Source organism: Pleuronectes platessa, chromosome 13, assembly GCF_947347685.1.
Source record: "Pleuronectes platessa chromosome 13, fPlePla1.1, whole genome shotgun sequence".
In the NCBI taxonomy this organism is placed as follows: Eukaryota; Metazoa; Chordata; class Actinopteri; order Pleuronectiformes; family Pleuronectidae; genus Pleuronectes; species Pleuronectes platessa.
This window is the reverse complement of record NC_070638.1, coordinates 2031869-2047572: the sequence shown is the minus strand read 5'-3', so window position 1 is coordinate 2047572 and position 15704 is coordinate 2031869. Positions and strand designations below refer to the sequence as shown.

Here is a 15704-nt window from a genome sequence, read left to right as displayed (position 1 = left end):
TACATATACAATTACCCTGGAAGCACAAATAGAGTGGAACAAAATCCAATACATTCTCACATGAACACACAATCTGTAAACAAGATACACAACGCAAACAGTCACATGTTCTTCTGCATGTTCTCATAACTGCTCCTGCAAACCCTAAAGACACTCTCACACCTACTGCCCCTTCAATTTATTCTTTATTTATTTAATCCTATATCTGATTTACACCAGTCTGTGAAACGTTGTGTTAAGTTCCACTATGAACACAACTTGCACCATCGATGAAACAGGTTCTGAGTGACCTGCTGCTTTGCTTGCACGTTGCTCTTCACCTCATCTTTCTGTTTCTCCTGCTCCCGTTAGCTGGAGCTTCATCAGAGGAGTTTAAACTGTCTGTTGAGGAACAACACAAACTGCTTCCTGGCTTATTCAGCTCCAGATCAACAAAACCTCGTCTCCTTCTACAAAGAGCCAAACGAGGAAACCTTCCTGTGAGAGGGACTCTCCTCCACTTCCACTCCGGAGGAACGACTGATCAACAGGCTGACTCAGTGGTTTTTGCCTCCGTGTGAAGGCACCTGCACTTTCAATGGTTAAACGTTGTTGTGTGAGAAACAAACAAAACAGCTACACTCTGAGAACACGCGTTAGAATTCAGGTGTAGCTCTCACTTTCACCACCGGAGGCCACAGAATACAAACGTTGGCAAAACTATGGAGCCCGAGAGAAGCAGAATCCACCAAATATTACCACTTAATATTACCAGTATATATTACCAGTATATATAACCACTAAAATACTGTCTCAGCCTCAGAGGGATTCTTTTATCCATCCAAAAACACAAAGATATTTAATTTAAAATGATATAAAACAGTGAAAAGCAGCAAAACCTCTCATTTGACCTAATGAAATGCATCATACATGACTTACTGGATTATCTGTAAATCCTGTAAACTGACCTGGTCCGCCATGTTGAAACCCACTTCCTGTTTCTCTGTCTTAATGTTGGACAGCTTGGGTCCATCGCCCGGCTCCATCTTCGCTGCTTTGTCCAGGATGCTGTTATCATCCCTGTCCAGCAGGTAGCGTAGCAGTGCATTGTCTTTCTTCTTGGGGCTGCCCGGCTCCTGCTTGATGCAGAGTTCAGCCAGTGACGCCATGTTGTCCCCTGAAGCCGACTCGGGGCCGATGGCGTCTTTGCCGGTAGCCTCCGCCGTCAGCTTGGCCAACTCCACGGGCGAGGTGCTGTTCTGCAGCAGCCTGTGGAGGATTTTGTGCTTCTCCTTTAATGAAGTGGAGTAGTTGTTATTCCCAGCCCCGCCGACACCCCCGACCCTGCTCAGCGGGTCCTTGCAGTTCTGCTCGTCCCTGAGGGGCCCCGGGGGTGAGCCGGGATCAGAGGGTTCTAACTTGGTGGTGAGGAGCTGGAGCAGCTTCGTGTGCCCTTTGGTGCTGAGGAGGCGGTTTGTGGTGTCGCCGAGCTCACCGCCATTACTGTCCAAGCTGTCGGGGTCACCGTCTTTGTCCTCCCCCTGCTCACCCTCCTGGTTTTGGGACAACAACAAGTCCTGCTGCTCCCCAAAGGTCCCAAACAAGTCAGCCTCTAAGCCGGGATGGTTCTTCGCTAGCTGGCTGCTTCCTGTGCTGCTGCAGTGAACAGGGCTCTGCAGGCCAGCCATCTTTCTGTCAGGTGAGTCGGGATGCTGGCCCTCTGTGAGGCCCTGGGTGACCCTGTGGCCCTGGCTGAGGGCCTGCAGGGCACTGAGGGAGTTGAACACTTGGCTGTTCCCGGTGCTGCTGCACACGGACGCGGGCGAGTGGAGGCCAGCGACAGGAGAGAAGGAACCAGGGGGGTGCTGGGGGAGGTGAGGGCTGCTACAGCTGCTGCCGGGACTCTGGTGATGGCGAGGAGACAGCATGGCACCCTGGACCCCTGAGCTGACGCTGGGGCTTCCCTGGGCAGAAGGGCTGCCCAGCTTGAGTCCGTGGCTGTTCCCCTGAGGCGTGGAGGCCCGACCCGACACAGCCCCGAAACCCCGTCCAGGGGTGCTGGGGGCCGACATGGAGTGGTGGGTGTTGCTGGTGACACTGGCGTCAGGGGAGGCGGAGGGACCACTCGCACTGGTTGGGGTCATTGGCTTGACCACGACCTGCCCGCCTGGTGCATACGTGGTCAGTCCACCAACATTATCCCTGAAGGGAGAAGGAAACAGGAACAAGAGTCAGTCCTGGTCCAGTGCAGTGCTGGTTGTTTATTTTATTTTTAATTGTGTAAAACAATTACATTTTCTCGTAATAACCCCGTTTCAACAAAAGTCCACTACCATCTGTGATTAAATAAGAAAAACATGATTTTTTAAATTGAATTACAGTGTAGTAGTGTTTTTATGTTGTTTTTTAAATGAAAAATACAGTAAAATTTCTGTTTTTCAGAACTACTGCAGAATTTCAGTGAATTTATACAGAAAGTGATGAGTATCAATCTGAAGAGGTTCAGTAATATCCTTTCCTTCAGCTTCAATTAGTCTCATCATAAAGAAATCAGCAGATAGCAGCTCTTCACAGCCGTGTACACAAGAGGGAAAACAAAGACGTGGCAGAGAGAGAGAGCCTTCAACATGGATTCGGCCTCAGCTCCACATCAAACACACAAAGCTCCCATTGTGCTGAATGCTGGAGCGACGCATTTGAATGTGAAACTTGTGGAAGTAGAAAAGGCCAAGTTCTCTCCATTGATCCTCGAGGCTGTGGGTAACAAGTCCTGGCGTTGCTTTCTGACCCGGGGTCAGAACCATGAAGGGAAGGGTCGCACCAGCAGCTGGATACTGGTGGAGTGGCTCCCAGCAGAGGGAGGAGGGGATGGAAGTGCTGCAGACTGAACTGGCTGGTGATGCCTGTGTCAGTTTTGGTCTATGCATGCGGCGGAAGCTGTTAATAACAGGCTCTTTGTTTGTTAGTGATGCCCCCCCCCCCCCCCCTCCAAAGAGCCTGAGAGGGAACATGTGATCAACACAGGTCGACAAGAGAAAGATGAAAGAGACGGCCCTAAAAATAAAATCTGTTGTTATGTAATTAAAGTCATGATATGATGTTTTTTCTAAGATGAGTGGAAAGTAAATGTTAATTTTAAGATGGGCGTCATTTTAAGAAGAATTTAGATTTTAAAGATGAACTTTGTTCTCGAGCGGCTGCTACAGGGAAAAACTCGTGATTCACTACCAAGAAATCGTACAACTTGTCTCCACTGATTAGGACAAACTTCTTTTGACCAAATTTAGAGACTTTTGGACCAATCACAGGAAGTAGAGACAGCATGTAACTGTAGAAGAAGAAGAGGAAGAGGAAGCAGCTGCAGTCTTCCCCTCCGACGATCTAATGTTTGAACCACGAGGACGTCCAAGCCAACGTCCGACGCCGACTCCAACCAATCAGAGTCAAGTATAGGTAGACTCCGCCCACTTAAGTGATGACGACAGGACGTACGTATGTCAGACAAAATTCTTTACTCCCTAAATTACATCGGGAAACCAAAACTAAACAGATCAAATGAAACTACAGAACAAACACATGAAGCTCGATTCAGACTCTCAGGTGTGAAACATCCTAAGATGGAATTGAAGACACTTTGCAGTAGAGACAGAGTTAGAGTCCGGGGGGCTCTTACCTCTGCAGGCTGTGCAGCGACATGTAGAGCTGTGGCTCACTGGTGGTGGGGGATCGGACCAGTTTGCTCCTGGTCTGAGCCGAGACCGTGGTTCCGTCTGCCAGGGAGAATCTGTACATGGGGCTGAGCGCCTGGCTGTTCTTCAACACTGGAAAGAGCCAGACAGAAACAAGCAGGACAGAATACTGTGAGTCGAGTGGCCGAGAGTTATCATTGCTGATATTAAAAACAGGATATTAGGAAGATATTCTGCTAAATCCTCAAAATCTGCGTTGGTTCTGTTAGTAATCACCTTCCTGTTGGTGTTTTTTGGCGAAGGACATGTCCCCTTCGTTCTGCAGGTGGAACCTCTGGATGCAGCGTCGCACCAGGTCCTCCCAGCCCGGCTTCATGGACGCCCGCAGTAGACTCGTGTCCAGCGATGTGATCTTACCTGGACAGGTAGGAGGATGGAACTGGGGTTAGCAGACGATGTGGAGCAGCAGGGGGAATAACTTAACCACTGGCCTGGAGCTCTAACCCTTACTGTGTGTCTGAGGTAATCTGGTTTTCAAACAACCTATGATAACATACATACTAGGACATCCACCTATAAGAGCATTGCATTAAGGTACAAACCTTGAAGGTCCTGCCGTGTGGTGAACTTCATCACAGGTCTCTCTTTCACCGGGACTCTTCTTGCCACGCAGATGAGACAAGACTGGAAATCTGCACATTTGGAAAAATGCTGGGTTGATGGAATCCATTTCTCGTCACATCCTGCGACTACACACAATACTAATAATATAATAGACTGCATAAAGAAACTGTGATTTCAACTGTAGTCTCTTGTTCGGGCTCCACACCTGCTTTAGCCTCAGCTCTTACCTCATTAAAACACAAAGAAACAAATATTAGAAATACCTCTTAATGTAATGTACTCCAGTCAAACACCATCACTTGTGTTTTCACCCTAACGATTCAGTTAACAAAATTTTAATTCACTGGCCCATAATAATCCTGGATCCATCCCCCGATACGGATCCACAACAAACCCAAAAGGTTCTTTCCTAATCTGAACCGCATCCTTCCAAGTCTTGTGATAATCTGTCCTGTTGTTTTTTAATAAACAGTTTCAGATGTCACAAACTTAGGAAACCCATCCTGTCAACTATAACAATAAACAACAACACTAATCAGAAGTTATTATAAAACATAGAGTCCTCTCTGTGTTTGTTTAATTCACTCGACAGTTTATCAGACACGTAATCAAACACATTCAAGTCCGACAGTTTGTTATGTGAGGAAAGAGACGTGTTCCTGAACATTAGAGGATGTAAACCTTCATGAACCTGAATATGAGCAGCAGGTCTCCTTTAACACAACCTCAACACAACACCCTCAACCTCCGTCTCAACCTGCAGCCCTCGGTCTGTCCACCAGACGTCCTCCTGCCGCCAGGGGACAGACCGGCACAGCATCAGGCTGTCAGACGTCTAAAATGAGAGCAGCAGAAAGACTCTAGTCCCTGGAGTGCATGTGGTTTGATAAGATAAGATGGGGAAATGACAAAGTGCCACACACTAATTAGTGTCTCCCGATGGATGGGAGGAAAAGTAGAGAGGAGTGGTGACGAAAGGAGGACAGGACACAAGAGACCAGAAGGATGGGGGATGGATGGAGTGATGGGAAAGTGACGGAAAGTCGAGACAGAGGTGGAAATGGGGAGAGAAGAGGAGATTTTATGATGAAGGGCAAAACTGAGAAGTCAGAGAAACAAACGGAGAGAGACACGGTTAGTAAAAAGAGGTCAAGAGAAAAATAAACAAAAGGAAAGTAAGAAAACACATAGAACTAAATGAGAGACACAAAGTTAAAGTCAGTACCTTCCCCCTCTTCCTTGATGGACTTGGGCTCGGACACAGCGAAACACTGCATGGTCTCGTACTTCTGCTGCGCCGCCTCCTGCTGCTCAGAGGTCGGCTGATCTTCTCCGTCCACCTGAGGCTTGACCAGCATGCGGCAGGTGAAGGTGTGGCTGTTCCTGCTGGAGGCATCACCGCTGCGATGGTTGACTGGAACACAGAGAAACACAGAGGCTGAACATTTCACACTCCATCCTCAAATGAAGCCTCTGGAGGACGCAGCCCCTGAAGCTGAACGTTCTCTTTCACCGCTGCAACACATGAAGGAGCTGGACGGACACCTCCATCAGATGTGGTCCGGTTCACGGTCTGTGGTTCTTACCGATGCTCTTTGGCAGCAGGTTCTTTATGAACTCGGCGTGATCCCCAACGTGCAGCACGCTGTAGACGTTGGTGTTCATCAGCTCCTCCTGCTGGTAGAGCAGATACTGACTCACGTTCTCCGAGACAAACACGATGTTGCCCTCCACGTTGACCACGAAGAAGAAGCCGTCCAGGGCCTGGGGGGGGGGGAGGAGGGGAAGGGATGAGGGGGAGAAAAGAGGAGGCAGAGAAGAGGGAGTGATGATTAGAAGGATCAGAAGACATAAGAACAGTTTCACCCTTTTTTAATAAATCTGGATGTTTTGATTTGTGTGTTTATGCAGTGTGTGTGTGTGTGTGTGTGTGTGTGTGTGTGTTTCCATTCTGTCATTCCTGTCAACTCAGCATTTTCCACCTATATGTACAGACTGTGATTTGTCCTTTAGCTTAACACACATGACTACACAAGCTACACAACTACTACTGTTAATATATGCTGGAGTAGAATAGAATAGAATAGAACCTTTGCTTCAAGCCTTTGTCAATAATACGGCTGATGAAAGCTATTTATATCCTGTGTGTGTGTGTGTGCGTGTGTCTGTGTGCGTGTGTCTGTGTGTGTGTGTCTGTGTGTGTGAGCCTCCTCCTCTCCTATTCTAATCTGGCTTTTCAGTCAGGTATTTACTTCACTGGGTGTCATGTTATACGTCACGACACACCCGTGCGCGTACAGACAGCATTAGCACACAAACACACACACACACACACAAACACACACACACAAACTCCAGAAGGCTAGATGACGCCACTGCCACTAACCAGGGGGACTCTTATCTCTCTGTGACTGTGAAAGTGCAACACCATTTAAAGTCAGATCGACGCACAAGTTGTGTTTCGAATAACAACTTAGACGAAACGCTGGCAGTCGGACTGACGGCAGATTTCCTCGTCAGCGTCTGAATCGCTGCAAAGATGATGATGAAGATGATGATGATGATGATGATGATGAAGGAGGTCACTTGTGAAAACGTGATTACAAACTACAATGGGGGTCAGTTACAGGTCGGTGGCCTCTGTGTCATCGTTGCACCTCCTCCTCCTCCTCCTCCTCCTCCTCCTCCTCCTGTGTTCTGCTTTGTGTTACTGCTGTCGTGACCCACCTCGAGCATCATGGGCCCAAGAGCGTCCTTATCGATGACGCCCTGTCCTGTGGAGGAGACGTCGGCCTTCTGCACCTCCTCCTCATCCGCCACCGGAGCTTTGTCTGTGAAGGACAGAGAGAAACACGGGAGTAGTGAAGAGCCGTTATTTATCCTTTTCCCTTTTTCTTAAATAAGAGAAATCAAACACATGTTTTAAAAAAAAAAACGTGTTTTGAGGAATTCGTTGAATACAGTGATGTTTTGATGAGAAGTCAAAAGTTCAGGCTGAAAATCAAAACACACGTTTGTTTGTTAGTTTCCCTGGAAAATAAATATCAGCTTCTTAGAAAAATATTCAATGCTCACATTTTATTCTCGCCTTCAGGCAAAAATACAGCAAACCACACACACACTTTGAGTTATATATACACACATGAGGACTTTTCATTGATTACACACATCACTTAACCTCCGTTTAACCTCTTAATAGCGTCAGCTCTAAAACTAGCGTCTTCCAGCTGCTGTTAAACCCGCAGGTCTGAGTGCCTGGGATGTCACAGGGACCAGGTATCGGCCAAGTTAGCCCACGGTACATTACACACGTTTGGAGTCATATTAGAGGCCGGTCTCCTCTCTCCTCCCAGCTTGTACCACTGGACTGTTAAGCCTCCCATGGCCCCATTAGGCCACATAGCTCACATTCCTGTTGTGGGACCAGAGCTGCACAGAGTCATCAGCCCTTAAAGCCTGTCACTGCAGAGCCCGCTGTGGCTGTCATGTAGGTGGAGGAGCGTTAAAGTCACAGTGCCAGCTTTCTGAACCACATGGTTAAATGTGGTTATTGTGTTCCACAGGCTGCGGGGGGGATCCACGTGCATGGTTTTCTGTGAACGTCAACCAGTCGGCACACAGAGAGGAAAAATCTCAGTGAAACACAAAATCAAACTTTGCACAGGATCCAATCTACACAACTGAGCAACACACAACTCATCCGCTCTCAGAGATGTGTGCTTCCAACAACTAAAGTCTAGTACAGTTCATAACCCCATCACCTCCATGTTAATAGATGGGACACCAGCTCAAATGTGGAATGATTGTTTTCTCAAAGATGGGTTCTGTGATTTTAGGTGTGGTTTTAATTTGTTATTCGATGCAATAGAAACGGGATGAAACATTTTGTGTGTGTGTGTGTGTGTGTGTGTGTGTGTGTGTGTGTACGCGTGTGTGTTTATACAGCTGTTGTCTTACTGACACAAACAGTGCAACAACATGTGGACACCGACTGGCAGAGGACAAAACGGGAGGGAGATGATGAGAGGTGGGAGGGGGAGAAAAGAGGAAAGGAAAGGTCAAACAATAGAAAGAGAAGGGAGGGAGGAAAGGAGAGGGATAGAAAAGATGGTAAATGAAGGAAGGCAAAAAGGAAAGGAGAAGAGAGACAAGTGAGGAAGGAGAGAACAGGAGAGGAAAGGAAAAGAACAACGGAAGAACCATAACATAAAAGGACAGAGAGGACAGAGGAGGGAAGGAAAAGATGGTAAATGAAGGAAAGCAAAAGGAAAGGACATGGTGAGAAAAGAAGGAAAGGAAAGGATATGATAGGGAAGGAAAGGAGGAGAGACAAGAGAGGGAGGAGAGAACAGGAGAGGAAAGTAAAAGAACAGAGAGGAAAGGTGAAGGGAAGGAGAGCAGGAGGTAGGGAGCTCGAGAGACGGAGCCCCGGGGCAGAGCTACACACTTTCATCATGTTGCACAGTGTAACACAACTGCTTGGACTCTGTCTGTCTCTGCACCTTCATCACACACATGATCACTACAGGGTCTGTGCAGGGTCACACTCACACACATTTGCTTTCAGTTGGTGGAAGGAGCTGGATGTGATCGACCCCCCCCCCCCCCCCACACACACAGTCTGTCTTTTTAAGTTGCTTAATGGCATTTTGAATTTTCGGTTTGTTTTCACTATAACTTGTGAGGAGTAATTCACATATCATATCATCAGTTCCTCCGTTGATGCGATTGTGTTGCTGAACTCGATTCAATCACACGATTACTTAAGAGTCCTCACTTACTACAACAAACACATCCTCCACTCCCCCCCCCCCCACCCGGGATTGTGGTTGAGAGAATAAAGCTCCTCTTTCATTGCAAAATAGTTGAGAGAGAAAAATTAAAATCTGGCACAACTCATGTCGGCTCCACTTAAGTAGATGAATGTTCAATAAAAATATGTATCCTCGTTATCGACTTCGAGCAGATGGCATATGAACTACTTTAAGGATACTTCAAGTTCAGTTTCCTGTTGATACAGGAGCAGTCACATCATTTCATCATCATTATTTAAAGCATTATAAAAACTAGATCCTCACCCTGCTCCTTGATCTGCCTGATCTGCTTCACCGTCTCCTTGAGGATGGCACATTTGTCCGGCTTGACGTTCAGGTCGTCCATGTCGTTGATGTTGGCGAAGATCAGCTCAGCCAGCTCCTCGATGTATTTGTTCTCCTGCTCCCGGTTCCTCCTCTCGGTGCTCCTCTTCGGGCTGCCGCACAGGGAGGTGGTTTTAGGTTAAGTGGTTAAATGAAGACGTTTACTTCATGCACAAGGTGGTTATCTGCAGTTTGACACTTGAGGTGGATGAATGACTGCAACTGTGCATGTCTCAAACTCTCTCTCAAACCTTCTCCTCATTACAACGTCAGTGCATCGTCACTACAACCTTCACACCTCCTCTCCACAGTGAGAGCTCGACCACTTGTTAGCTCTAATCTGAACCGCTGTCTGCAGGAAATGCTGAGGCAGCATTTTTTCTAAATAGTCCAGCAAAGTCCTTCGACCTCTTTCCCTCTTCTCTTTAGCTCAGTCCCTACACAAAATGTGTCCTGTCACTGTGTGTGTGCATGTGTTAGTGCGTCTAGATAGATAAGATGAACAGAAAATCACTATGTGGTAGTCAGAGTTGATATTTTGGCAGGGGACACCAGTAATTGAGGCTGTGGATGAAGGTCTTCACCTGGGTCCCAGGAGGTCCGACTGACAGTCCTTCCTCTTCAGAGACTCTCCCCCTCGGGGGGGCTCCGGGCTGTCCGCCCTCCCACTACTCATCTTCAGCAAATATCAGCACCTAAAACCACAGAAACACAACCATGAGGATATTTATACAGGCTGTTTATCTGGATTATGAGCGATAAGCAAACATAGAACACACTGAGATATATTTTGTCATGTTGAGACAGAAATTATTATAAGTTTGTGCGTAATGCTGCTGACAAACAAAACCGTGTCCCCCTTGTCGGAGGTTATAACTGTTGACCTGTTTCAACAATGCTAATGCAGAACTGTCACCGAGGGGGGGGGGGGGGGTGTAATAACTTCTTCCAAATTAACTTGTTTCGTTGCTAAATTTCCCTTTTAAGCTTTTGATTTTAAATATATCCAAATAGATCATTTAAAACCTTTAATGTTGCCTAATCTGGCTTTTTCAAATGTGTAAAACAGTCTGTGCCAGTGTGAGGATAAAATCTAAATTCACTGGTTCAATTTCAACGGAGCATCGTGGAAACTTAAAACCTCTCGACTGCTCCAGCAGCTTCACAACATTCTTCCCCACAGTGTTCTGAAGACATCATGTGCCGGAGATGTACACAACCTGTTTGAATGGTGCATCATCAAACAGGGAGCGTGTTCGTGACTCATGAAAACAATGTGCCATTATAAAGAGTGCCCGTTGGCAATATGTGGGAGGCCCAGTGGGAATAAAGTAGGTGTCAATAATTGCCTCAGTTAGAAACAGCTAATTCATGTAGGCATTCCAACGGCTCTTCCATGAAGTGTTCTGTGGTAAAAGCTGACGTCTTCAACAGGAGCCATCCGGTCGAGAACCAAACTGTCTTCATAACCCTAACCCAGAATCAAAGTCCTGCAAATGTGACCTATACTGCGGTCAACCTCCAGGTGGCGCTAAATAGGATTTTTTGGATTTTATGTTTTATTCCTTCCTACTTTCTTACGGTCAGATTTTTATGGTGTTTTTGACGTAGAGAGCATTTGATTTCTCTTCTTGGACTGAATTAAAACCTGCATCGCATGTGCTTCAACACACACAGCATCAAATCAAATCATGTGCATCCAACAAGTTCGAAAAAATGCAGATATCTGCGCACTAATGAAGTCAACACTGCTGATGTGAAATGATCAATCAGTCAGATCGATACCTGCTAGTTTCTAGGTTTAAGTTTTGTCTCCTGATGGGAATTTGACACAAGGACTTTCTCAAATAGACATTAGGAAATAAAAGATGGAAGAGACAGATTCACTAAAAGCACGTTGTGGCTTCAGAGACGACAAATGGTTTATATCACTGGTGAGGCAGTGTGGCAGTTAGAAGCTGTGGCTGTCAGGACGGCCGGCCTTTAAGGCCCTTCAACCGGCCGGCATGTCACCTGACCATTACATAACAGACAGTCTGTGGGGCTGATACTGTACTGAGCAGACGAAGGCAGGAAACCAGGATAAGGGAGGGAGAGAGAGGGAGAGAGAGAGAGAGAGAGAGAGAGAGAGAGAGAGAAGATGTTGAGAAGCACAAAGAGCAAAGAGACGATAGACGATGGAAAATGTAAAAGAAGTATGGAAGGTAAATTGGCAGAGAGCGAGGTAAATAAACTGAAGAACGACGGGTTCAGTTCGTCGGGAAACATTTTCTCACACTGACGTCAAATCAACAAGTGAAAATGTTGTGATAAGTGGCTGAGGGGGGGCAAGTGACAGAGGGAAGGAAACTGGCATCTAATGCTCAAAAATAAGAATAAAGGATAAGAGAAAAGGGACAGAAGGTGGAGTGGAGTCTCTGGATCTGGTTGTGCTGAGAGTTCCCATGATGCAAGGAGTGACCCTGTTAATCAGCTGCTATCATCACCAGTCACTCAGTTAGCTACACTTCCTGCTATGACCCAATTTTAGCCATGCTAGCAGCGTGGTGCTGGGGACGCTGATGTCTGGTGGGGTGGTAGCGGCGGAAGGTGGATGAAGTCCTGGGGCATCAAACACACCAACTGAGAGGTTAGACGACATATTGAGGCTCAGGTGTGGGAGAAGAAGCCGTGGACATACAACCACGAGAAGGAAAGTCAATGAGGAGATGTCAGGTATTGTGTCGAGACACAACTTTATGTTTTCCTTCCTATGAACTTTCCAAGATTCAGTTCGTTTTAAAGGGGACATATTATGCCCATTTATACCACAGTTGATATGGTTCCTTGGGGTCTTAATGAAATGTCTGTAATATATTTTGGTCAAAATATCACAAGGATCATTTAAAACAGCAGCTTTTTTTACCCTGTCTAAAACAGCCCTCCTCAGATCGACCTGTTTTAAGTGCCCTGCTCCCCTCACCCCGGTGAGCCTGGCTGCGAGAGCCCAATCTCCCCAGCGCAGCCCCGCAGTGGGAGCAGTGGGAGCAGTGGGAGCTTGAGCTGGCACAGCAGCAGCATCCTTCCACACTGTTGAGTCAATGTTTAGAGGTGTCCCGGAGGTCCCTTGTTTATGCGGCCACTTAAATGTCTGACGGGTCGCAGCAGCGAGCTAACCCTACTGTTAGCTCGCGAGCTAAGGCTAGCAGGGCTCTACCGGCCCGGTTAGCTCGCCAGGCCGGTGTAGCCGGGCTAGCGTTAGCTCGCTCGTCCAAGGCCATGTAGCGAGACTCCCTACATGGGCATGGTGTGACTATGACGTTTATTTCGGTTGTAATCCCATTCGACCCACTCTAGCGTATCGTTTCTGACATAGAGGAACCACAACAAATCGCGGGAGTTGTTTTCTTCCAGTGTTTTTGGGACGGCAGACATGCCAGATACCCAAATTAACGTGTAGAAGCACTACAAAAGTGGAATTTTCATAATATGTCCCCTTTAAGAGTCTGACCATCATCGACAAAGCACTGAACAACAACTGTGCTTGAGAGGAAACAGCTTTGAATTAGCTTGAGGCCTCAGAGTTGAGCTAACCCACTTGTTTCACTGAACTAGAAAACCAGTTCCTCTTGGGTCCTCCCTGATTTTCCCCTCTTCTACTCACTTGATTTTAGGACTACATCAACACTTATTCTTTATTACGTAATCCCTCGATCTTTAATACGATCGAGGGATAACTGATGTGTAGTAAAACAGAGTAAAATCGTATTATTATCAGGTCGTAAAGCTTCACATTAATAAACTGACTCAAGGAGAAACTGAATCAAAATAGACAGCTTCCTTAAGATGAAGCCAAAACATTTCAAGGTAGTACAATAAGGCTACAGGACGAAGTCAACATTGCATATACTTTTAAACTGCTCATTAAAATGTATTAGTTTGTATTAAGCAAAGTAAAATTAGAAACTCTCCCCAAAATCAAAGTTTGTAAAAGTTGAGAATCACTGAAAACCACATTAGACACGTTGAAGCTGAAGCTGCACTCCCAGCTTCGGGCGAACAGCAGATTATTATGGTTTATATACTTCAATCAATGTCTCAGGTAGTTACACATGGGCCCACAAACGAGAACACAAATGAAGACACACATATGGCCTTACGCACACACACACACACACACACACACTGAATTAACACTAATGTAGCCTGCGACACAAAAGCCTTAAGCCCGTTCAGCCCAATACTAATGCAATCAGGAGCCAAGAGCTTCTCAAAGTGAAGCCATGTAAAAACAATTTGAGCCTGAGAGAGGAGGCGAGGCCAGAGGGTCAAAGCAGCCATTAAGGAATTAAAGCTGAGGGCTGACCACGGCCTGCTTAAGTGGACTCTGTCGTCAGTGGAAACCATCGCTGCTCTGTTTCTTTGTTATGGGTTTCTGAAAAACCAGTGGCAACTGGGTGAGGCTCTGACAGGTGCTGCCTTCTCCATTCTCTTCTACTAACTGCACAGAGCATTTTCACGATGGAGCTGTTATTCATTATTGCCTCATACGCATCAGAGATCCCTCGATCGTGATAAAGAAAATCATCATATCGTGTTTTTTAAAGTGGCTTAATCATAGACAGGTTTTACCCCTGTTGCCTGTATTCAGGTGTGTCGTCATTTATTTAAGTGTAAACCATCGTTCTGGTCTGTTCAGCTTTCAGGGAACATCCCTTCAGTGTCCACTTCCTGGTATGGGACATGTGACCGGGAGCAGGTAGGTGTCACATTACAGCCAGCTGGAGGTCAGATGGGAGGAGGGAGATAAACAAAGCTGCGCAACCTATTCAGCAGTAATTATGAAAAATAAAACGCCACACGAACAGAAGGCAGGAGGCAAATGGAGTTCGGGTAGTTACACAAAATAGAGTCCGAGGCGATGATCAGAATAAACGGATGAGAAGATGAAACAAGTGACAGAAGAGTGAGAGTTGTCATGGAGGTAAAACGCAGGGTTGTTGTTGAAGGGACGAGTCATCGTTAGACCCTAGCTTCCATAACAATCAAGGTTTTCAGCGCGCACACACACACACACACACACACACACAGACACACAATGCAGTGTTACATAATGAAAATTAAAGCTAATGTGTTTTGCAGGGATAGTGGAAAAACCTTTGTTGTCATATCTAAAAACAAAGCACATCTACTGGCTGGTTATTTATTTAATTTTAGTTTTTATCCCAAGAGTACATTAATTAAGTGTGATTTATTGTTTCCACTCCGCAATAGAGACCACATGCAGAATTTTAATACATTTAAATTTAATGAAATAAACATATTTGACGCTATCCATTCACATCTTTGAGTCCTACAATAAGGTTTATTTGGGTTGTGTATCATTCTTTCCAACTCTCTTCTGATCTCCACTGAACAAGTGTTATCAGGCTTTGGTTGTCTTTATATTCTGAGAAACACTTGAAACACATTGTGTGTTTGCTGCTGATGTGAACAGCGGTGCCCGAGAGGTGGGAGCCTCCGCCCTCCGGCTCCTGAGCTTCTGTCAAGGCCGGAGTCTGAGCCCAGTAACCCTCCCATCACACAGACATAAAGTAGATTTAATACCTGGATTAAGAACACTGGCTTCTCCGACACCGAACATATGACAGTGTGTGTGTGTGTGTGTGTGTGTGTCCACGTCAATACGCCCAATCTCTTTGTGCACATCTCTGCGGTGCGGTGCCGTGGTGATGCTCCTCTGAGCCGGTGGCTTTATGGTCCGTGGCTTACCGCCTGCTGCCAGGGACAACAAGCATCTTGTTGATCTAGCTGGATTTAGAAAACATCGAGGTAACTTCAACTTTGTCTCAGGCTCAGAACAAATATGTCAAAACGGAACTTTAACTGAGATTTTTTACTCCCCCGTGCGTCTGCGCCATCGAGAAGCTTCCTCCAACTTTGTGGTACTGTACAGATAAACACCTTATTCTTTGTTTTGAGATATTTTCAAGGAGCGTCCTCTAAATTGACAATCAAGAGTCACATCTGACCTGTGTGTGTGTGTGGGGGGGGGGGGGGGGGGGGGTACGCAGCAAAGGGCCGAGTCACATCTGACCTGTGGCCACGGCAGGGGGACTCAAACCTGCGTCTTCATTTCAAACACCTCGTTCCAAACTGTTCAACTCTGATATGAAAACATATCACTGATTTAGAATCTGCTCTTTTTAGTTTATGGATGATTAAATCGAAAATAAAACTCTTCCAACACTATTAAAAGGACAAAATTACTACAATATTTATGCAAGAGAGCAAT

General features: G+C 46.2%; 1 protein-coding gene across 1 annotated transcript in view; it reads right to left on the bottom strand.

Moving 5' to 3' along the window:
* The window catches only part of LOC128454517 (nuclear receptor coactivator 2), a 29611-nt gene that overhangs the window by 10136 nt on the left and 3771 nt on the right, over positions 1–15704 (bottom strand). The window contains exons 2-10 of the mRNA XM_053437930.1: positions 10015–10125; positions 9371–9543; positions 7020–7123; positions 5879–6056; positions 5518–5706; positions 4271–4360; positions 3945–4085; positions 3653–3800; positions 948–2181 (exon numbers count right to left, since the gene is read on the bottom strand). Of these exons, the coding sequence (XP_053293905.1) occupies positions 948–2181; positions 3653–3800; positions 3945–4085; positions 4271–4360; positions 5518–5706; positions 5879–6056; positions 7020–7123; positions 9371–9543; positions 10015–10106 (2349 nt within the window). The 5' untranslated portion in view covers positions 10107–10125. The remainder of the gene's footprint in view (positions 1–947; positions 2182–3652; positions 3801–3944; positions 4086–4270; positions 4361–5517; positions 5707–5878; positions 6057–7019; positions 7124–9370; positions 9544–10014; positions 10126–15704) is intronic.